The sequence below is a fragment of the Cervus canadensis genome, chromosome X (genome assembly GCF_019320065.1).
Source record: "Cervus canadensis isolate Bull #8, Minnesota chromosome X, ASM1932006v1, whole genome shotgun sequence".
NCBI classification, from domain to species: Eukaryota; Metazoa; Chordata; class Mammalia; order Artiodactyla; family Cervidae; genus Cervus; species Cervus canadensis.
In genome coordinates this window covers 41,931,200-41,955,423 of record NC_057419.1, presented here as the reverse complement: position 1 = coordinate 41,955,423, position 24,224 = coordinate 41,931,200, and the positions used below count along the sequence as shown (strand labels likewise).

At 43.2% G+C, this 24,224-nt stretch overlaps 1 protein-coding gene across 1 annotated transcript in view; it reads right to left on the bottom strand.

Moving 5' to 3' along the window:
• The window catches only part of DIPK2B (divergent protein kinase domain 2B), a 38,608-nt gene that overhangs the window by 5,486 nt on the left and 8,898 nt on the right, over positions 1 to 24,224 (bottom strand). The window contains exon 3 of the mRNA XM_043459033.1: positions 2,387 to 2,560. Coding sequence (XP_043314968.1) covers positions 2,387 to 2,560 — 174 coding nt within the window. The remainder of the gene's footprint in view (positions 1 to 2,386; positions 2,561 to 24,224) is intronic.

Below are 24,224 nucleotides of genomic sequence, written 5' to 3'. Positions count from 1 at the left end.
GTGCTACCTGCCTATATATATATATATATATATATATATATATATATATATATATATAACTGAATCACTTTGCCATATATTTGAAACTAACACAACATTATAAATTAACTATATCTCAATAAGGAAAAAAAAGGAGGAGAGAATCCTGGCTTGTCTTTTTTTTCTGACTATTTATTGAGGCAGCTATATCTAGAATGGTGTTTCTTTATGGGAGAAATGACAGAAACTATAAATACTTGGCACTTTTCCTCTTATTTTCCTTCTTTAAAAAAAGAAGTCATCCCCCTTTCTGATGATGTTCTGTGGCCTCCTGCCATTTTAGCTCACTTGCCACGTTGTGAAACCTTTTCTTGTTTTCTCTGTCCATCGGGACTTCTCCCACTGTGTGCCACAGAGGAAGGTCCCCAGTCCCCTGGCAATGTCTAAATATGCGACCATGGAGTCATCTCTGTGTTTCAGGCTTGTCAGGAGCTAGGGCTGGAAGTAGTCAGATCATCTGCCTCAGCCACCAACAGTAGGACAACGAGAGAAGAAGACCTCTGAGGGTGCAGGAACCAGCAATTCCTTCTTCTCCTCTAGGATTTGAAATGCCAACATTAGTTAGTTAGTTAGTGAAGTCGCTCAGTTGTGTCTGACTCTTTGCGACCCCATGGACTGTAGCCTACCAGGCTCCTCTGTCCATGGAATTTTCCAGGCAAGAATACTGGAGTGGGTTGCCATTTCCTCCTCTAGGGGACCCCATGGACTATAGAGTCCATGGAATTCTCTAGGCCAGAATACTGGAGTGGGTAGCCTTTCCCTTCTCCAGGGGGATCTTCCTAACCCAGGGATCAAACCCAGGTCTCCCGCATTGCCTACAGATTCTTTACCAGCTGAGCCACAAGGGAAGCCCAATGCCAACATTACCAGGCGGCTTTTAGCAGAACGGGCATGGACTCTGACATCAGACAGCTCTGGGTTTGGGTTTCATTGCTGACACTGGCTAAGGTACTGTGACCAAGTCACTTCACTGCTCTGAACTCCACTTACCTTATCTGAAAGAGGGGACAATAGCAATATCCCTGTGGGGTTTGTCCTGAGCATTAAATGAGATCATGATGTACAACACACAATGCCAAGAAATGAGTTGTTATTATGTACTTAGGCATCATCCTTTGGCCAATAATATATAATTACTATATCATATATAAAAAGAATATATAATTATCTTATGTAATATCTCTTACTTATAATAACATATATATTATATAATATTAGTATATATAATATATACTATATAATAATTTATATAGAAGAAATAATTATATATTAGTATGTTATATACTAATATATATTATATAATGGTATATATTATATATTAGTATAATCAGGATAAAATATATTATAAATAATTATAACACAAATCATCATAATATAAAATAATAATTAATTATAAGTATTAATATTAACACAACACTATAAATACTTAAAATATAATAGTAATATAATATCAATCATAATATCAATATAATATACAATTATTATAATCATCAATATCACTATATTATATAATAACTAATTATAATATACTTAATAACAATACTAATCATTATTAATTGTTATGGTGCTTCTTCTTCCTCCACGCCCTCCTCCCCCTGCCCCTTCTCCCTCTCCTCTTCTTTCTCTTCTTCTCTTTCCCCTCCCTCTCCTCCTCTCCCACTGCCTCTTATTCTTCTTCCTTTTTCTTTTCCTCCTCTCCTCTCTCTTCCTCCCTCCTTAATCTGCTACTCCCTCCCATTTCCTAGTTTCCTTTGTGCCCATTAAGTAAGTGTCCTGACTCTTGGGATCGGGGAGAAATGGGTGTCCTATAGATGTTGACTTGTTAAGAACTGTCTCCATCACTGGACTGAAAGCCGCATGAAGGCAGGGACTGGCACGTCTGCCTTGTTGACCAGTGTTCTAGAGCACCCTTACCTATTTGACCATTCCCTTTTTGATGGAGGTTTAGGTTACTTCCATCCTTGAATCTTTTCCAAGTACAGCTGCATAGCACACCTCTGAGTGGGTCATCCTTTGGTTTTTCCCCACCTCCCGAGCTTACTCACACCTTTCCTAATCTTTAAGACACCTGGTCAAAATTGCCCTCCTCCACAAAGCCCTTCCGGGCTTTCTCTGGCCATGAAATGTCCACTCCTCGCTGTGCCCCTCCCCCCCAGCTCCCACACTTCTTTCCTCTAAAACAACAACACATTTTTACTGAGTGCCACAGAGGTTCTGTTATAACATGGACTGGTGGCCCCAAGGTGTCCAGTGATGGGAGAGAAAGCTCAACCCAGGGCCTACCCTCTCAGAGCCAGATGTGAATCCCCTCCCTGGACGGGCTTTCCAGGGCAGGGTCACTGCATACCTGTAGAAGGACAGGATGCGTGTTGACTGCTAACGTGTAGAGGAGACGCAGCTTGTCCCGGTCCGTGAAGTGGTCCATGAAGATGCTGCCAGCGTCAGCCACCTCTGCATAGCGCCGGACCACGCGATCCAGGAGTCGCTGTGATGGGCAGCGCAAGAGAGGGCTGGACAGGCCCTGCAGTGGGGCAGGAGAGATCCGGGGAGGAAGAAAAGGTGCTGAGTGCTTGTGGGGGGCTGGCAGGACCGGGTATGGGCAGGCTCTGCTGTGGGGGAGATCCTTGGGTTGCAGGGGCAAGTGGGCCTTGGGGTGAGAAAAGACCCCTGTGGGGTATGGAGCAGAGTACCCCTAGGCAGTGGAGTGAGAGGGGCCTGAGTGGGGTACATGGGTGAGAGCTGGCATTGAGGAGAAGGGACTGAGAGATCCTGAGGTCATGTAGGAGGGTGCTAGGTAGGCAGTGCATCCCTAGCCAACTCCTAGTAGGAGTTTCGGAGCCTCTGTGTCTCCACAATTTTGCAACTCAGAAATTAGAAGTTTGCAGGTTAGTGTTGGAAGGGTTGGATTCAGGATTTGAACCTGTTATGAACTGCATGTTTGCCCCTCTCTTGCACCTCATTCATGTGTTGAAACCCTAATCCCTAATGTGATGGTATTAGGAGGTGAGGCCTTTGAGAGGTAACCAGGTCATGAGGGTGGAGCCCTCATGAATGGGATTAGTGACCTTATAAGAAGAGACCTGAAAGAACTTGCTCCCTCTCTGTTCTCCATCACCTCAAGGAGACCATGAGGAGATGGCTGTCTGCAAACCAGGAAGAGAGACTTCACCAGGAATCAATTGGCTAGCACCTTGAGTTTGGATTTCCCAGCTTCCAGAACTGTGAGAAATACAGTTTTGTTTTTAGCTCACCTAGTCTATGGTTTTCTGTTACAACACCCTAAGCTAGGACAGAACCCAATCTGATAGACGCTAACATCCAGGCCTTTTCCCCTGTGGTAGGTCTTGCCCCTCCCTCAACCTGATAAGCTACCCAGGTGGAGACCATAGAAGATGATTTGAAACTATGAGACAATCTCTTTGCTTCTGATAATCTTTTCCTACATGGCCTGAAATTCTGCCATTAAAGATAGTCATTGTTGGGGCAGGGGTGGTCGTTAGGGTTGTGTGCGTGCATGTGTGCTAAGTCACTTTCAGTCATGTCTGACTCTGTGTGACCCTATGGACTGTAACCCACCAGGCTCCTCTGTCCATGGGATTCTCCAGGCAAGAATACTGGAGTGGGTTGCCATGCCTTCCTCCAGGGAATCTTTCCAATCCAGGGATCGAACCCAGGTCTCTTATGTGTCCTGCATTGGCAGGCGGGTTCTTTACCACTGAGCCACCTGAGAAGCCTGGTGGTTAGGGTTAGAGGCAAGTAATTTCTTCTCTTTTCCAAGAGCTGATTCGTAAATAAAAAATACCTCTGGGAGAGGTATTGGCCATAAAACAATGATAATAGTAGGTAATAATTATTGAGTGCTTACTATACAACAGGAGCTGTTCTAAGATTCTCACAGGTAGTATGTTCCTTCCTTTCCTTCTTCCAAGAACCTAATAAGGTAGGTACTACTATTGCTCCCGTTTTGTGAATGGCAATACTGAGATTTAGAGAGATTAAGTGAGTTTCCTCAGGTCACTCATACCTAGTATTTGTACTAAGACAGACAGTACTCCAGGTGAGAGGTAGGTAGGTGGAGCCAGGTAGGACCTGCATCCTTATCTTTACTGGGTTTGTAACTCTGTTTTTGAGTAAGCTCAGAACACTCATTCATTCATTCACCTACCAATGTTTGCAGAGAATCCACCAAAGACCAGGCTGTATTCTAGGCACTGCGGATGTAATGGGGACCACAGCAGACACTGCCCTTCCAGGCCTGTCAACTGGGCAGTTGACAGTTGTTACTCAGTCGTGTCCTACTCTCTGTGACCCCCATGGACTGTAGCCCACCAGGCTCCTCTGTCCACGGAATTTTCCAGGCAACAATACTGGAGTGGGTTGCCATTTCCTTCTCCAGGGGATCTTCCTGACTCAGGGATCGAACCCAGGTCTCCTGCATTGCAGGCAGATTCTTTATCATCTGAGCCACCAAGTGGGTGAGACCATCAAAGGCCCAGCAGTTACTATATGGTGCAGGGAGTGCTAATGACTGGCCTGAGGTCAGGGAGCTATGGGAGCGCATGGGTGCAGGGCCACACTAAAACTTTTGGAGGTGTTGGTACAAAATCCTTTGTTTTCATGGGCCCCTTCCTCCATAAAAGATGCTTAAAATGATATTTTACAACTGCATTGGTATAAAGACAAATACATTAATATTATACATTCAAACATGTTCTTAGACCTAAAAGATTATTTTTCTTCTGATTTTGAAAGAAATCAAAACATTTTTGTGGGCCCCTCAAAGGCTTCTTGGAAGACAGTGAAGTCTGAGTGGAGGCCTGAAGCAAGTGTAGAGTGAGCCCGCAAAGAGTGGGGGAGGGTATCTGTACAGAAGGAACAAGATGGGCAAAAACCTTAGTGATGCTATGACTGCATGGAATAAAGATTCCATTCTTGGAATTGCCAAGAAATTTTTTTTCACACTTTAAAAACTTTATTTATTTAAAGAAATTCATTAAAAATTTTTTTTAATCGAAGGATAATTGCTTTATAATATTAGGTTGATTTCTGCCATACAGCAACACGAATTAGCCATAGGTATATGGAGAGAATAGCATGGAAGTATATACACTAACATAAGTAAAATAGGTAGCCAGTGGAAATTTGTTGAATGACTCAGGGAACTCAAACTGGGGCTCTGTAACAACCTAGAGGGGTGGGAAAGGATGGGAAGTGGGAGGAAAGAAATTCATTAGCTTTTAAAAGCATTACCAAGAGAGAAAGAAAAACAGAAAAGGTTTGGAGCAGAAGACAAACCCCTTAGTAGTGTTTGGTGGGAAGGTGGAATTTTCGGTTCTCTGAAATTGAATGTTTTTTGTTTTTATAAATGAAAAGGAAAAAACAAAACAGTTAAAGGTCCCCAAAAGCCCACGGCTGTTCTATTGCCCACACCCGACTAACAAAAAGAGCACCAGGAAAGAGCAGAAGACAAGAGAAACCAAGAGTGGGGCCAGGTCCTGGAGGGGGGTGATTTCCCCTGTGCAGAACACTCATAGAGTCACGAACAGGAAAAGGCTCATTTTTGCCAGAAAAAGAGTAGAAAGGAATATGAGGGGGAAAGGGGATAAATGAGGAATTTTAATGCATAGGGAAAGGGGGGTGATGGATTGTACAATAAGTAGAAACTTTTGAGAAAGGCCCTTAAAGGGAGTGGGCATATTTTTCCTTACTCCTTTTTCTTTTCCTGACTGTGGAAGTGATGGCTGGTGCTTGTGCAGCCATCTTGGACCAGGGCATGCTAAGGGTTGTGGAGCATCAAAATGAAAGTAGGCTGGATGCCTGACAATCACAGAGCCATTATATCTGCCCTGGACAGCTATGTATCCATTTCTTTTATGTAAAAGAGATGCATATTTTGATCTTGTTTAAGCCACTGTTACTTGGATTTTTCTCACATGCAGCTGAACCTAATCTTAAATATCATAGAAGAAAAGAATGGAGGTAGCAAGGTCAGTTAAGAATGTGCAGTGGTCCAGTTGTGTGATGAGAGAATGAAAAGATTTGAAGGTATTTGTAGGTAGTAGAATCCACAGCTCTTGGTGATTGGCTGTGTGGGAGAGGGAGGTCAAAGAAAAGGGAGGTGTCAGAGTTAGTAGTCAACATGAGAGTGGACACTGGAGGTATTGTTTGTGGAGATGATTTTAAAACATGTTCACAAACTCTTAGACATATCTCCCATCCAGGTGGAGTCTAGTTCTCCTCCCCTGGAGTATGGACTGGCTTTGGTGACTCACTTCCAGTGACTGGAAAGTTTATGGGAGTGATGCTATATGGTTTCTGAGCCTTGGCCATAAAAGGAGATACAACTTCTACTTGGCTCTCTCTTGTACCCAACCACCATGCTGTACAGAAACCCAGGCTACTTGGAGAAAAAGCAAGATCCTTAGCCCTCATTCAGCTGAGTAACTAGTTGACAGCCAGCTCAACTTGCCAGACAAGTGACTGAGCCATGTTGGGAATGGCTCCTCCAATGCTGTATTGAGCATCCTAGTTGATGCTGTGTGGGGCTTCGGGAGTTTTCCTATCAAGCCCTACCCAAATTGAATATTCATGAGGAAAACTGATGATTGCTGTTGTTTTAAGCCCCTAATTTTGAAGTGGGTCATTATTCAGCAATAAATAACTGATATATTTGCTGAAAACGTTCAGGGCCACTTCTAGAATTAGCACCAAAATAGACTCTAAAACCATCTGGTACCCCAATCTCCCTTAAAGGTGGAGGCAGCTGCTTCCCAAGGTCCCACTTACAGAGTGGGGCTCTGTAAACTTCTGTTTCTTGTGTGGTGGCCAAGTGCAAGCCCACAACGATATTGGCCAATGGCAAACAGAAGTAGGACACTAAACATTTCCAATAAAATAATGATTTATTATTCCAAGTCACTACTCCATTCTCTATACATGGGCAACAGGGCTAACACATCACCTTCCAGTGAAAGACAAAAAGAAAACCAAACCCTGAGCTTCTGTTGCCCCTCCCTCCACATGCCCAGTTTCCTCATCCTTGTATTTCCTGTTTGGTGCCATTGGTAGGTCAGGGTCTTCATGGTGCAGCGATAGTGACCAGGCTTCTGCTCTGCTGCATTGTCACTTTACAGGGACCTTCAGTGCAAGGGGGTATTGAGTGATTGTCAAGCTTCTCTACCACAGTCCCTAACAGTCTATAAAAGAATCAATGAAATAGAATGGGTATATCATCGTGATGGTCAGTTTTATGTGTCAACTTGGCTAGGCTGTGGTGCCCAGTTATTCAATCAAACACTAATCTAGGTGTTGCTGTGAAGAAACTTTGTATAGGAGGTTAACATCTACAGTCAGTTGACTTAAAGGAGGTGAGATTATATTTGATAATGTGAATGGGCCTGATCCAAGAAGTTGAAAGGCCTTAAGGGCAAAACTAAGGTTTCCCTGAAAAGGAAGAAATTCTACTTGTGGACTATAACATCAGGTCCTGCACAAGGATCTCCAGTCTGCTGGCCCGTCCTATGGATTTTGGACTTGCCAGTCTCCTCAATCTCATAAGCCAATTTCTTAAAATAAATCTGTTTATATATGTATATGTGTGTGTGCACAAATATATCATATATGTCATATATATTACATATAATTACTTTGTATAAAATTTATTATATTAATTAACAATTTATACTGTATTAGTATTGGTTAACAAATTATTAATATTGTATATTTGTATAATATACTATCAAAATACAATATATGCATTACATATATATGATATATACACACACATATTATACACTGGTGCCAAGGGAAAAGCACTTGCTCTCTGCGGAAACAATAGCAACTGAGAAGGAAATCTAGATTTGCTTTCACTTTTGAAGCTTCTAGTGAAATCTGAGTACACTAGAAGTAACTTCCCCAATGAGCTGTTTGACCTTCAGTTGGCTTAAATCCACATCCTTGCCTGTGTTTGCTCAACAAAATCACCAGCAATCAGTGGTGTCCTCATGTAAAGGGTTCTTACCAGGACGAAAGCATGAAAGCGAAATTGCTAGACAAATGACTTTGTGACTCTGATGGAGGTCCTTAAAAAGTTAAAAGAGTTGTGTTTGTTGTTCCTCCCTAGGAGCCAGAGATAAGAGAGTCAAGGGAGCAGGAAGGGGGTTTCCTCGAAGCAGACCACAACTTAGAAGTTATGTGGACCTTCAATAACCTTGCCAGAATTGCTCTAGGACTTAAGTTCCAAGCCATGGTTGGTGGGACACAGTTCGGGAAAGGAGGGTAACACTTTCTGGAAGTTCTAAGTGTCAGGCCATATGGCAAGCCTTTTCACAGATATTATTCTGGCATACAAGGACTCTTAGCCTTTAGTTCTTTCTTGCTCTGTGATGCTCCTGGAAATTCAAAGTGATTGTTTTTGAAAACAGCTTAAAGGATTTGTTGGAAATGCAGTAACATTAATTTTTGCAGCTTGCGCTGGTCAGTGCAAATGGTAGACTGCATTATCAAGGGATCTGGTAAAATATTTCCATTTTTCAGATGAAAATACTAAGGTAAGGAACAAGAAAGGGACGTAGCTTGTTAAAGACCATGTTGCTTATGGGTGCATATTATCCTCAAGTTCATTTCCCATATTAATGATCTCACTTGGTTCTGGATGGTTTTTAGCTGTTTCTCCAAAGCAAATGTTACTTGACAAGCAAAGATTTACAAAGCAACCTATCAACAGATGAATGGATAAAGTGGTGTGTGTGTGTGTGTATGTGTGTGTGTGTGTGTGTACACAATGCAATACTAGTCAGCCATAAAAGAAGAATGAAATTTTGCCATTTGCAGCCACATGGAGGAACTTGGAGGGTATTGCATGCTAAGTCCCTTCAGTTGTGTCCAACTCTGTGTGACCCTATGGACTGCAGCCCCCCAGGCTCCTCTGTCCATGGGATTCTCCAGGCAAGAATACTGGAGTGGGTTGCCATGCCCTCCTCCAGGGGATCTTCCTGACCCAGGGATACAACCTGTGTCTCTTACATCTCCTGCATTGGCAGGTGGATTCTTTACCCCTAGCGCCACCTGGGAAGCCCTTGGAAGGCATTATACTAAGTGAAATAAGTCGGTCAGAGAAAGACAAATACTATATGATTTGTCACTTACATGTGGAATCTAAAAAAAGCATAACGAAATAGTGAATATGAAAAAAGACACAGATATAGAGAAAAAACTAGTGGTTACCAGTAGGGAGAGGGAAGTAGGGAGCGGCAATACAGGGGTCGGGGATTAAGAGGATACAAACTATTATGCATAAAATAAGCTACAAGGGTACATTGTATACACCACAGGGAATATAGCCAATATTATTTTTTTGAAAAAGGCAAAAATTTACACCACTGAATACACTTGTTCTGGTGGAAATGTGTAGAAGAAAGAACACTAGATGCTCTTAGAAAGAAAAATCTAAGACAAGAAGTTGGTTTCCCTTTTAGACGGAAGTCAGCAAGTTACGGTCACAGTGCTAACTAAAAGCACAGTTTAATTCAGGAATCTGAGCTTCTTTCCAAGGACACATACAACTGACTAATGGAGAGCTTCATGTTGAAATGAGAGTTGATTTTCACTTTGCAGATAGGATCTATTCTTTGGTCCTAAGGCTTTAAAAAATGTAAAAATAAGACAAAAATTATGTTTGCAAATTATGGCACACATCTGAAGATATCAGATGTGCTGACTCCAATCACTTTATTCCCCTCCTTACTCCTTCCAAGGGTAAGGGCTACCACCCTCTTCCCCATCAGTGGATCAGAACACAGGCGGTGCCCATGCTGTCTGTAGAGAATGGTCAGCCTGTGTACTTTTTTCCATGCACCAAGAGGATAGACATTTCCAAAGTTCACCATCTCTAGCTTGTTCATTGCGAGATACTCAAACACTATGGAATTATACAGTATGAAAGTAAAAAAAAATCATATTGCTGCTCACAGAGGCCACCATTGTTCTGTGTGGGTATGTATGAATACACACATGTAGTGATGCCAGAAAAAAAAAAGATCTGAAGTTAGCTTTTCCAGTAAGAAGGTTTCTCTGGCCAGTTCAGTTTGGAAAGCTGAGGGAAATCTTGAACGAATGAGTTTTTACATTTAGTGAATTTATTTTTGTCAAGCTCCTAGCACCCAGGGAGAAGAGAAAGTTCTAGGGCTAATAAACGTGTGAGTTGTCTTTCTGGTTGCACGACTCAACACTTTTCACAGGATTTAGTTGTTAAATATGCTTGTGAAGCAGGGTTAGGTTAATTATGTGTCAGAGTTAATCAGTGTGTCTTGATTAGAACAATGACAATTCAATAACTGTATTGGTTGTGGATAATGAAGCCAAAAGTTACTTGAACATTTCTTCAAGCTGCATTGTATTCAAAACAATGAAAATCCCTGTTTGGTTTATGATATTAAGAGAAACAGCTCATGGTTCTTTTCTTATTCCAGTAGATGGATATTTTTTTCTCCCACCTTTTATTAAAGAGCTTCCTGGTTTTGTTTTGTTTTTAATCTGAAACACAGACTTGATGTGAGGTTTTCGGTTTGCTAACTTTTCATTCTACAAATGCTGGTCACCGCAGTGATTATCTTGGAGAAACCACAAGGATGATTTTCAAAGTTAAAGCATCCAAAAATGTCCTCATAAAACAGTTTTTTATGTAACCTTATGACACAGCTTGTCTCAGCCTCTGTTATTGGTACTGGAGGAGGGAGGTTATTTTGTACAATAGATGGTCCCCAAATCATTTCAGTTTTGCTTTGAAATCCATAAGCTATGGTAGCTTTATGATAGGCCCCTTCCCCTGGCACCCCCCACCCCACCCCCCACCCCCAGAAGCTTCTCTCTGGTACGGATCAATTTAGGTTCCCTGCAGTTCAGTCCTTTAAGGAAAGCTAGTCACAAAGGGTAGAAGCAAGGACAGGAAGTCAGCCGAGTGGATCCAGAATCTGGAGTTTGCCTTGGGTCACCTCAGAGTGGATAACATACCTTGGAGGGGTGACTAGATGTTAAAACAACATTAAATCAAAAACTAAACAGACTTGGTTGGGTGGGACGAGGGCTATAAATCATTTCCCTTGCACAGGAACGCCTGTCTCTGACAAAGCTCTCGCTTCCACACAAAACAGAGCCTCTAACTCCGCAACAACATTTCCTTGGGTGGGGTTTCTATTTGTTTAGATTCTTGATACTCCGCGGAGTTTCTGGGTTAAGCCCTGATGGAATGGTTGAGAAGTTCTGTTTAAATCGATGAAGAGGATTCCCAGGAGAGGAGTAATGCAGATTCCCTGCTGGGATCCCCCTTGGGTGGTTATGTGGCTTTATCCTGTCTCCTGCTTCTAGCAGCACCTCCCGGTGGATCTTCTTCATATCTAACCTCTCCAGGCCACTGCCTGCTCTCCCCTCATTTCATCCTGGAATCCATTGGCCTGGGTAGGGGTCTTTGCCTGGATAGGTGGCAACCCAACTGCAAAGGTGACAAACTGGATTCACTACCAACTTTGAGACGCAGTGGGGCTTCCCAGGTGGTGCTAGTGGTAAAGAACCTGCCTGCCAATTCAGGAGACATAAGAGACACATGTTCAATCCCTGGTTTGGGAAGATTCCCTGGAGAAGGGAATGGCAACACACTCCAGTATTCTTGTTGCCTGGAGAATCCCATGGACAGAGGAGCCTGGTGGGCTTCAGTCCATGGGGTTACAAAGAGTCTGAAGACTGAAGAGTCAGACACAACTGAAGTGACTTAGCGTGTGCACATGACAAAATAGTTACAAGCATGTCTTTTAGAGGCAAGTTACCTCTAATGACAGCTCTGTCACTTAACAACCACACGACCTAGAAAAATTTCCTCAAATGATCTATGCCTTAGTTTCCTCACGTGTAACTGAGGGATAATAATTAAGGGGACTCTTTGACTTATCTTCTAAACCTGGATATTTTTGAGAGTGAAAGGGACGATACTTGTTATTAGATCAGGACAGCTGGCATATGCTGAGACTGTCTCTGGCAAACCTGAATGTATGGTTACTCTAGTAATTATGGTACCCACCTCATCAGGGTGTTGTGAAGGTCAAATCTTTGGGAAAAGTGTCTGACACATGGGAAGGGCTGTATGACTATTTGCTATTATTTACCCCAAAGATAGGACCTTTCCCAGTTTTCTCACCTCTGTTAGTGACCCTTCTCCCAGTCTTCCAGGTTAGAATATCTGGAGCTGTTTTCAACTTTCTTATCTTAATGGCTGATCTCTTCCGTCTTTGATTCACCATGTCAAGTTGTGCTGTCATCAATGTGACCTCCAACATGTATTATGTTGTGTCTATTTGTGACCTCAGTCACCTCTCCCCTGGCTTGTGCCCCGCCCCCCCAGGCTTAACTGGCCCAAGGGTATGCCTTTAGGCAAATCTCTTTCCCTTTCTGAGGCTGTTTCCTCATCTCTCATGAGGGTATGATGGTTGCTGTTGTTCAGTCGCTAACTCGTGTCCAACTCTTTGCCACCCCATGAACTGCAACACACTAGGATTCCCTGTTCTTCACCATCTCCCGAAGTTTGCTCAAACTCATGTCCCTTGAGTTGGTGATGCCATCCAACCATCTCGTCCTTGGTCACCCGCTTCTCCCCCTGCCCTCAATCTTTCCCAGCATCAGGGTCTTTTCTAATGAGTTGGTTCTGTGCATCAGGTGGCCAAAGTATTGGAGCTTCAGCTTTAGCATCAGTTCTTCCAATGAATATTCAGGGTTGCTTTCCTTTAGGATTTACTGGTTTGATCTCCTTACAGTCCAAGGGACTCTCAAGACTCTTCTCCAACATCACAGTTCAAAAGCATCAATTGTTTGGCACTAGCTTTCTTTATGGTCCAGATATGTCACTCCATTGCCTGACTCTAACTGGCTCTCTGGACTTTGTAGATACCTGATATGACTTTCCTGAAAGCATGATAAACATCTCATTTTGTTTTACATGCTGTGGAGTGCTTTGTAAACATAAGGCAGTGTTATCAGTTCCAGGGATCAACAGGGTCAATGGTAATATTCCCCTTCCCTAAATTTCACAATAAGTTGGATCTCTGAGTAGGAAACAAGGTAGCCTTTGGAGGGTCAAACAAATGAACTCCATGCTGTGACTATGGTTGACCCAGGACTGTCTTTAAATTTGGAAAAAACAGTTGGGAACCCCAAGAAACCCTGGTGAGGGAGCTATGGAAGGAACTTCAGAGAGAAGGGTTAGGGAATGAGTGTTATCATCTTGTCCCCTATTTGGAGTTGCCAAGCAGACATAGGGATTGATTACACTGGTCACTCAGACAGGAAATCCAAGGGTCAGGAGTTGGCTTTGTTGTTGCGGGAAGAGGCTGTACAGCCCATGGCCTCCTGTAACCCATGGGCAGGTGGCCAGGCCACTAAAGATCACTTGGCTGATTCTCCTCTCAGATCAGCACCCACCTAACAGGTTTCTGACTACGAGCTGTCTTCCACTGAGGAACCTTACTTAGCGGTGGAGTCAGGATTTGAACTCAGGCCTAAGTTCCAGGTCAGATGGTACTGCTCTCTCGCATTGAAACTCAGCCTCTCCTCCCTACTTTCTTCACCAGCAGCTGTGTTTTGGGGGTCCTGTCCTATTTCTGCCACACAGTCTCACTGACCTCACTCCCTTGCCCATCTGTCCCGCACACCACTTTTAGGTCCCATTCGTGGAAAGAGCCACTGTTTTTAAATCACTTTTCTTTAGAAATGCCAATTTTGAAACCTCAGCAGCTCTGGGGCTAGAACCCAGTAATGTCGGTGTTAACCAACTCTCCAGGGGATTCGGATGCTTGCTCAAGTGTGAGAACCACTGTCTTATAGAATAAAATGTAGCTTCCCACCCCCCTGCCCCAGACCTACCATTACAACATCCACCCACTGCTCTTGACACATCCTATAATCATGGGTTGTGACATTTGCCACTCTCCACAGTTACATCTTATTCTCACTTTCATGGCTTTGCCCAGACACTCTTCATTTATTCTCTGGCAGATCTGCCCTGGTCAGGGCTACCTCCTCTTGCTTACTGTCCCTTACTGTGTCTCTTACTGTCAAACCTTTGGCAGCCAGAGGCTCCCTTGGTGGCAATCATGGCATCTACTTCTATGAGGTAGTCAACACCTTGAGTAACCCTACTGGTGGAAGTGGTAACTAGCTTTTTCCTCTTAAAGAGTCTCTTTCTTTCTTCCCACCTCGTCCTCCACCTTCCTCCATTCCAGGGTCCCAGAGGCTTTGCCACTGAAGTCTCTGTGGCCTGCTCCAAGATTTTCACTGTGGCAGATGAAATAAGCATTGTGGCAGGCAACTCAGCTGATAGTTGGGACAGGCAGGGCAGCTGACACAGAGTAAAACACATTATTTCATGGTTTGTCATTTTGATTCAGGTACGCCAAGGTTGGTCATAATTCTCCACTGGGCCATTTCATTTCATAGGTTGCTGTTTTTTTGTTTCTCTCTTTCTTTTTAAATCAAAAGATAGGAAACCAAGTGCTTCTGACAACTCATTTGTGCATGCAGACTTGCAGAAATTTCCACTGAAGCTCAGTGGCTTCTGCTGTGCAAAGGTCTGGTGGTTCAGGAAGCTCAGATAGAATTCTGATTATCAGGAAAACCTTCAAACCAGCCTCAAGCTTGCCTGGAGGGAGGCCTTACCAGCCTAGTTTTTAGCCCCAGCTGCTCTGAATTGACCTGCTCTTCCCAGTGGGGAGAGGTTCATAGAAACTTAATGAAATGGAAGTCCTGTGTGTGTGTGTGTGTGTGTGTGTGTGTGTGTGTGTGTGTGCGCGCGCTTAGTCACTCAGTTGTGTCAGACTCTTTGTGACCCCATGGACTGTAGCCTACCAGGCTCCTCTGTCCATGGGGATTCTCCAAGCAAGAATACTGGAGTAGGTTGCCATGCCCTCCTCTAGGTGATCTTCCCAACCCAGGGATAGAACCCAGGTATCCCACATTGCAGGTGGATTCTTTACCATCTGAGCTACCAGGAAAGTCCAAGAATACTGGAGTGGGTAGTCTATCCCTTCTCCAGGGAATCTTCCTGACCCAGGAATTGAACTGGGTTCTCCTGCATTGCAGGAAGATTCACCTCTTCCCAGCTGGTGCTAGTGGTAAAGAACCTGCCTGCCAATGCAGAAGAGGTAAGAGACGTAGGTATGATTCCTGGGTTTGGAGGATCCCCTGGAGAAGGCAATGGCAACCTATTCCAGTATTCATGCCTAGAGAATCCCCATGGACAGAGGAGCCTGGTGGGCTATAGTCCATGGGTTCACAAAGAGTCGGACACGACTAAAGTGACTTAGCACATACCTCTGTTGAGGTTGTACCACCTATATCAGTCAGAGTTCAATCAGAGAAGCAGAATCACTAGATTTTTTTTAAAACAGGATTTGAACTTGCAGAATTGTACAAGTAGGTTAAATAGTCTCTGGAAGGCAGTTGTTCTCCTATATGATACTGCAGCTTGAAGTCCATAGGCGGGCACTTGAGAAGGAAAGACATGCAAAATGGGGGAAGATCAAGGACAGGGTTGAATTCATAAGCACAAGATGGATGGAGCTCATGAAGATGGACTGAAACCCATGTCAGTTCTTATTGCCCTTGAGTTTGATGGTGTCAAGACCTGCAGAAGCTGGGGCCCTTTGGTGTGGAGCTAACCCTACCCTGGAGTCAGAGAAGCTGAAGGAGGAACCAAGAGAAAGCAGAGCTGCAGGCCTGGCTGCTGCCTCACCCTAGTGAGGGGAGCCGGGACAACAATGTGTGTGAGCCACAGAATGGCCACTATCGCCCTTCCACTCTCTCAAAGTCCTAATAGAATCTCTGTAGTTGCTCTAACTGGAAACATGAAAGAAGAGAACTCTGGGAAATGTAGTTCAGCTTATAGGGCTTTCCTGGTGGCTCAGATGGTAAAGAATCTGCCTGCAATGCAGGAGACCTGGGTTCGATCCTTGGGTCAGGAAGATCTCCTGGAGAAGGGAATGGTAACCCACTCCGGTATTCTTGCCTGGAGAATCCCATGGACAGACCATGGAGTCTCAAAGAGTGGGACATGACTGAACGGCTTGCGCTTGGTCACATTGATACATTCCAAAGGCACCACATCACCCTTGGCTTCTTTGCTTCTCTCTTGGTGACTTTTCTTCAACCTGACTGAAGTATTTCACTGGACCCCAACCATCCTAAATGTATTTGGTATATTACCTTCTCTTTGAGGTGCTGTCCTTAGAAGTGCTTGAGCCAGCCTATCAGACAAGCCTCTGGAGGGACCACTCCTCCTCCTTCTCTGCAAGAGGCCCACCATCTATTTCTTCCTTGTATGCTTTGGGTCAAAATGCCTCAGCTGTCTCTCTTCCAAGATAACTATGGAGATATTAAACCCTAGAGAAGCTAATAATTAACTGTGTCACCATCCCTCCTCACCCAAATTAGGTAGACATTTTTGGTATCAAGAGTCATATTCCAAGGAGTAGGAACCATGGGACCTTCAGGCTTGTTAACACCTGAGTCATGCCAGGAAAGATGCTCTCTTGGGGAAAAATGCGACTTACTGAGACTCTGAAATCTGATGGCCTCCAGAGTTGATCAACTGCGGAGTTAGCACAGGTGTGGATTGAGAGTCACCCTGAAGCCATGAATAATGATTGGTGAATGAGGTCTTGTTCATTCACTCATTTGATCACTCCTTCATTCCCCAAAGATTTATGAAGTGTCTACTTCATGTTAGACATGTGTGAGGGAAGACATTGATGAATAAGATGCAGTCCCTACCCTCAAGTGGCCCTCTGTCTGGTTGAAGAGGCAAAAACAGAACGAAAAAGAGAAAGAAGAGGGGGTGGGTGAGGAAAGGAGGAAAGAAGAAAAGAAAGAAAAAGAAAGAAAAGAAAAGAGAAAAAACCCAGTGCCATGTACTCTATAGAAAGTGTTTTTCTGGTCTGCTATAACTGTGTTATTAAGTCAGATTCTCCACTGGCTCCCATGACAGGCTTGATTCCTTTCACATGTGCTGGGCTGAAAGCCACAGGTATTCCCAGGCTTTCTTCAGCCTTGAAATAGTATCCAAAATGCCAAAGCTTTTTAGAATAAGGTGAGATTTTCAAAAGAAAGGAAGATGGCTTTCATAGTTATATTTGGATTTGGATATATGAATGCAATAGCACTAGCTTTTTTCTCTCCTGGAAATCATTTTGAGATTTCTAGTTCTGGCCATGACAGAGTAAGTGGTATCAGGCTTACCCTTGTGATGGAAATAGCTCTAACACCTGGACAAAATATGTAAGACAACTGTGGGCATTGGACCATGACCAACATAAGGCAGTGATCCTTGAGAGAAAGGATGCATATGAGCTGAGCCCCCTATCTCTCTGTCTTTTCCCCTGAGGGGAAGCTGCACTTCAGGATCCTGCTAGGTAGAAGAACCAGCGAGCAGGATTTGGGGCTACTTGAGTAGCTAGAATCTGGGGGGCAAGGTCCTATATAGGGAAAGTCACAGAGAAGGAGCACTTTAAAAGTATGTGAAAGTTTTCCTTCAGATCTTTGGCCAACTCCTAAACTGCATAGGAGCAGGGTGGGACTCTAGGGCCACATTAGATGGCTGTATCACTGAGCAGAGAGTTTAGAGGCCACATAGTGCTGGGGAGATGGGGGTTTGGGCTAGACTTCTCAGTGGGCACCCTGGGCTTTTGACTGGACCTCAGAAAGTCCACATTCTAGTATTAAGGCTCATGTATCATGCCTGGAAAATCCCATGGATGGAGGAACCTGGTAGGTTACAGTCCACGGGGTCACAGAGAGTCAGACACAACTGAGCGACTTCACTTTCACTTTCTATCAGCAAGGACTATGTCCTAGGAGTAAGGACGAAACTGAAAGAGACCTGCAGTAACAAAGTCCCAAACCCAATCTCAACAGAATTAAGGCAGCAGTTCTTGACTAGGGGCAATTTTGTTCCCCAGGGGACATTTGATTACATCTGGAAACAATTTGGATTGTCACCGCTGGGAGTTGTGATGCTACTGGTACCAAGTGGATGAGGGCTGTGGATGCTGCTGTAATCTTACAATGTACAGAACAGCCCCCGCTCTATCCCCCCAACAAAGAATGATCCAGCCTCGAGAGTCAGTAGTGACACGACTGGGAAACCCTGGATTTAGGTGATCAATTTCATTGGCTGCTAGAACAAAGCTCAGTAGTCTTTAGGAGAAGATAACATAATTTAGAGCTTCTTCAGGAGAAGATAACATAATTTAGAGCTTCTTCCATGTGTTATCCTTAAAATCCAGCATATAATGAAAAATTACCCCAAAAGAACACTTACTTCACTCTATTACAGTTATTATGTACTTCACTTCTACTAGACTGTGAGATTTAAGAGTAATAAACACACCAGTAACCTGTTCCCCTCCATTCCATTCCAATGGTGGAAGTGCAAGTCACTCAGTCGTGTCCAAATCTTTGTGACCCCATGGATTATACAGTCCATGGAATTCGCTAGGCCAGAATACTGGAATGGGTAGCCTTTCCCCGATAATCAAGAAAAAAGAGGGGCTTCCCTGGTGGTCTAGTGGTTAAGAATCTGCCTTGCAATGCAAGCGACATGAGTTCAATCCCTGGTCTGAGAAGATTCCACATGCCACAGAGCAACTCTCAAGTCCTCGAGCTACAACTACTGAGCCCACACGCTGCAACTACTGAAGCCCGAATGCCTAGAGCCTGTGCTCTGCAACAAGAGAATCCACCGCAAGGAGAAGCCCATGCACCGCAACAAAGAGGAGCTCCCACTTGCTGCAACTAGAAAAAAGCCCATGCAGCAATGAAGACCCATCGCAATCAAAAATAAAGCAAAATAAAGAAAAAAGAAAACAACCAATAAAAGCAGAAGTAGAACTAGAGATAATCCAGATATTAAAGTTAGCAAGTATAGAAGTCAAAGTAACTATGATTAAGATTTCAAGAAAATAGAGGAAAAGACAGACAAAAATAATGAAAGGGAGAGAATTTCAATAGAGAATTAGAATCTATGAAAAAAGTTAAGTTGGTGTTTAGAAATACAAAATGCAGTATCTGAAATTAGGAAGTTACTGACTGGATTTAACCCCAAACTGGGCAGAGCAGAACATAAAATTAGTGAGCTATGTATGAGAGAGAATATATGAAAACTTCAGAAGTAAATGGGGGAATACCTTTGTGACCATGGGATGATTAGGACATTTAAAATAATTAATAAACTGGACTTCATTTAAATTAAGAATGTCAATTTATCAAAAGGTACCCTTAGGACAGTGAAAAGGCAAGCCATGGGCTGGGAGAAGATATTTGTAATACATATATCCAACAAAAAGTCTTGTATCCAGAATATAAATGTAACTTTTGCAATGAGAGAGACAGCCCAATAAAAAATGGACAAACAACATATGCCAACACTTTTCAAAAGGTGAAATCAGAGGAGCTGATAAGTATATGAAAAGGATCTTTATATTGTAAGTTATGAGAAAAATACAAATTCAGCTCATACAATGAGATATTGGTAGACATTCACCAAGATGACTAAAATGAAAAACTAACAATATCAAGTGTGATGAAGATGTAGAACCATGGAATTCTGTCTTCCACTGCTTATAGGAAGAAATCAGTACAACTACTTTGGGAAACTGTTGGGCAGTATTGACTATATCTGTCCATAGGTATACAATGTGACCCAAAAATGTCCCTTCTGTATGCTTGTGTTCACCAACTGACATAGATAAGAATGTTTGCAGAAGTTTTAATTTACAATAACCCAAACTAAATACAACACAGATGTTCTTCAACATTAGAATGAATAAACTGACTTCATCACACAATGGAATAGTCTACTGCAATGAAAAACAAGCTACTGATTCATGCAACAGCATGGTTAAATAGCTTGACAACATGTTGAAGATGTACTGTGTGATTCCATTTAAATGAAGTTCAAAACCAGGTAAAACTGATTTATGGTGATTTAGTTCAGAATGGTTACTGTTGGGAAGGGTGGGGTGATCGACTGTTCCATTTTTCCTGGAACTGAGGGCTTTCACAGAATGTGAGACTTTCAGGGTTGAAACAAGTCTAGTGTCAAGAAAATCAGATGGTTGGTCACCCTAGAAGCAGTCTTTTTAGGGAAGGGACATGAAAGAGCCTTCTGAGGGGCTGGAAATGTTCAGTATCTTGATATGGACAGTGGTTATAGGAATGAACACATGAGTAAAAATTTATCTAGCTCTACATGTTATATATGCACATTTCAGTGCATAGGTTATACTTTGATTGAAAACTTAGAAAAGAACTCTATTTTTCAAAGTATTAAGTGAAAATAAACTACAGACCAGGGCCATGGGGAGAATATTGGTGGATAACAAAATGAAGGCCCAGCGTTCATAATATTTGCCTGTCTTCTTTGACAGGTACTTGGCCTTTGATCTGAAAAGGGTGGAGCAAAACAGTGGTGAACAGGAATGGGGTGCCAGAAAGTGTAAAGGAAGCTTTCATTGTTTGGAATGAGTCTTCCCACCTGGAAGATTCACAGAGACCTTGCAAACAATATTGCTGAATCTCAGGCAGTGGAAGGGGAAAATAGAAAAGGCATGAATATTCATTTCTGATATTCAAAGGAGCAAGAGGATAGATTTTGCAAAGTGCTGCATGATAGGAAATATTCTTAAGACAAGGTATTAATAGAATGATTTGTGCACCTCTAGAAGAGGAAGAGATGATCTTAAGTCATTACCAGTGAATCATTTAACAGAATTATTCTAGAATAACTCTTTTTTCTTTGACCTGGTCTTTGGCATTTCTACTTTTAAAAATGTATTGAATGTTTCTGTGGCTTAATAAATGGTTTTTAGAATGTAACACATGTATCAATTACTTCTACCAATTTTTTCAAGCAAATATCTTTATAGATTATATATTATATACTATGTAGATAGCCAATCCCCAGGACTCTGAGACAAGCTACACCCTATCAAAAGTGTTTGCTCCAGAGTAGGTCGCAATAGTGATAGAGATAGCTAGAGAGCCAGGAAAGACATCATAGAAAGAACAAAGGACGGCTTTATTGATTTAAGAAGAGGCTTGGTTGGCTAACATCTAAGTTCGGGAAAAGCTGAGGGCCCTGGGAAGATGAAGTCTACTCTGATGGTCTGTCTTGGTGACTGTCCAAGCTTCAGTAATGCTTTGTCTGGGGACTGCCTCTATTCTGCATTTGAGACTCATGGGGAAGGAGCCACTGGCAACTCATGTCTATCTTTCCTGAGTCTTCTCTTGCCTCCGTTTTCCTCTCTGAACCTGTCTGTGTCAAGGGAAACCTTTCACTGTCTCCTTTTCATTCATGAGATCAAGAGTAATTTAGGAGTCATTTTTGAGGATGGGTTGGATAATCTATGAGTCCTGTTTCTTTTTTTAAAAAAATTATTTATTTTTGACATGTACACACTGCTATATTTATTTATTTATGCCTCACCAGAGCTTCCCTGGTGGCTCAGATGGTAAAGAATCTGCCTGCAGTGTGGGATACCCGGGTTCAATCCGTGGGTCGGGAAGATCCCCTGGAGAAGCGAATGGCAATCCACTCCAGTATTCTTGCCTGGAGAATTCCATGGACAGAGGAGGCTGGTGGGCTATAGTCCACGGGGTTGCAAAGAGTCGGACACGACTGAGCAATAACGCATACACACACTGCTGAGTTATCAGACTTCATCACACATGCTGTCTCCCCCACTGGGGTGTTATCTCTCAGAGTGCAGGGGCCTTGTCTAGACAGCCTTATACCCTCCTAGAGTCTAGGATATGTCCTGCACATACCCCTTCAGTATTTTTGAATAAAACTTAAGCAAAAAGAAATTTTATCATTCATTTAGCAGTTATCTATAAAACTATATTCTGATTAAATGGTTAATATGCACTTTGGTTACTTTATTTCTCTTAATGTATGTGTATGGTGGTTTAGTCGCTAAGTCATGTCCAACTCTGACGATCCCATGGACTGTAGCCCACCAGGCTCCTCCTCTGTCCATGGAATTTTCTAGACAAGAATATTGCCGTTTCTTTCTTCAGGGGATCTTCCCAACCCAGAGATTGAACTTGGGTCTCCTGCATTGCAGGCAGAGTCTTTACTGACTGAACCCCCTGTGCCTCTTGCATCTCCTACATTGGCAGGCAGATTGTTTACCACTAGCGCCACCTGGGAAACCCATCTCTTATTGTATTTATGTAAAAAAAGGAATTGAGACCAGGGAAGTAAAATTGCCAGGCACCTTGCTTTAATCAAAGCTTCCCGAACACTCTATACCACCATCTAGTGGGAGAAAAAACTCCACTTCCCACCTGACAAGAAACAGGGTTAGCGTATAGAACAATGTCCAGAGTGGATGGCAATTGAGGGGATGGGAGGAGGACCCGATGGAGGAACTGTGTTTTCCTCTGATTAGCCATGTGATGCTGAGAGTGGTTGCTTTTTGGTGCTTGGCGTGACAGCAGAGGAAGCCTTCTTTGTGGTTTTGTGAACAAGCACATCATGATAAACTCTGGGTGCTGTCCTTGGCCATGGCTCTATTTGTGGGCTAGTAATTTAGGCTGTGGGATATTCCTGTCACAGCAATGCAGGTTTTGGAGGAGAAAAGTCATGGTTTTATTAGCGTAAGTCCCACAGACACACACCCACACACATTGCATTGTTTCACCCTTTTGCTGATTCCTGGTCCAGTCCAGCCTCCTTGGAAGCCCTTAGCTGCAGTGCATTGCCTATGGCTCAAGAGAGGGTCCTTAGTATTAATACAAAATTGCACTTGGCATCTGATGGTGAGCACTGGATCTTTTCATCCAAGTTGACTTTTCTAAGCAATGCCAACAGTCCAGTTCTGAGGGCCCTGCACCAGTCAGATCCCTCCTGCCTTCAATTTTCATTTCTTTGTTTCGCCTTCCTTCCCTGCCTTGTCAGTTTTCTGAGCCAACACATCAGTTTCTTTTGGCTCCTTTTGTCTCCTCCAAACACACGTCAGCACATCCACATTCAAATACGCACACTTGAGGGTGCTGGCCTAGATCCCTGGTGGAAAGTGGCTCTTGAGGAATTCAGAGAACGCACACTGAAGCCATGTGCTGAATGGCCTTGCCGATAGGCAGAGTTGGCATCGGGCCATTCAATACAGAATTGAAGGATGAGGCAAATCTCCCTACCATCCATTCTACAATCTCTCTCCACTTGACTCCTGAAACTCCTATGTGAAAAGAGAACTACTATAATTTCTAAATTAGAAATCAAGACTTCATGTCTGACCGATCATCAGAAAAATAGGGTAGAGCTATTTGGCCCAGTCTGGGATGAATCAGCAGTTACATAGATGTCACCTCTTAGTCCAGCTGAAATCATGACAGAGGCTGCTTGCATGGACCACTATTGAGAATTCCGGGGCCACATCTGGGTTTTGTGGGGGAAATAATGCAGGGAGGTATTAGGAAGGTCTGAGATAGTCATGGGATCGGCTAGTGGGAGCATCATAATATTGACTTTACACACAAATGGTTTCTTGGAGGGCTACAGTGAAATGCTATTAGCTGTTAACATCCTGGCATGAATTATTAATGTCACCTGTCACCTGTCAGGGCTCTAAGGGAATGGAGTCAGAGGATTGGTGAAGTTTTTTTTAATGGCTTATTCTTCCTTTTTTTTATTAAGGTAAAATTTATATCACGTAAAATTCATCATTTGGACCATTTTAAGGTGAACAATTCAGTGGCTTTTAGTTGTACAACTATCACCACCATCTAACTCCAGAAATTTTCATCACCCTAAGAGACACCGTGTATCTATTAAAGAGTCACTCTTAATTCTCTTCTCCTCTCAGCCCATGGCAATGACTACAATATGGATGGGCTTCTCAGGTGGGGATAATGGTAAAGAACACACCTGCCAATGCAGGAGATTTAAGAGATGCGGGTTTGACCCCTGGGTGGGGAAGATCCCCTAGAGAAGGAAATGGCAGCCCATTCCATTATTCTTACCTGAAGAATTCCATGGACAGAGGAGCCTAGTGGGCTATAGTCCATGGAGTTGCAAAGAGTTGGACCAACTGAGCGACTAATACTTTTGCTGTCAGGACTCAACCACAGTTTCCAGTCCCCAGGGA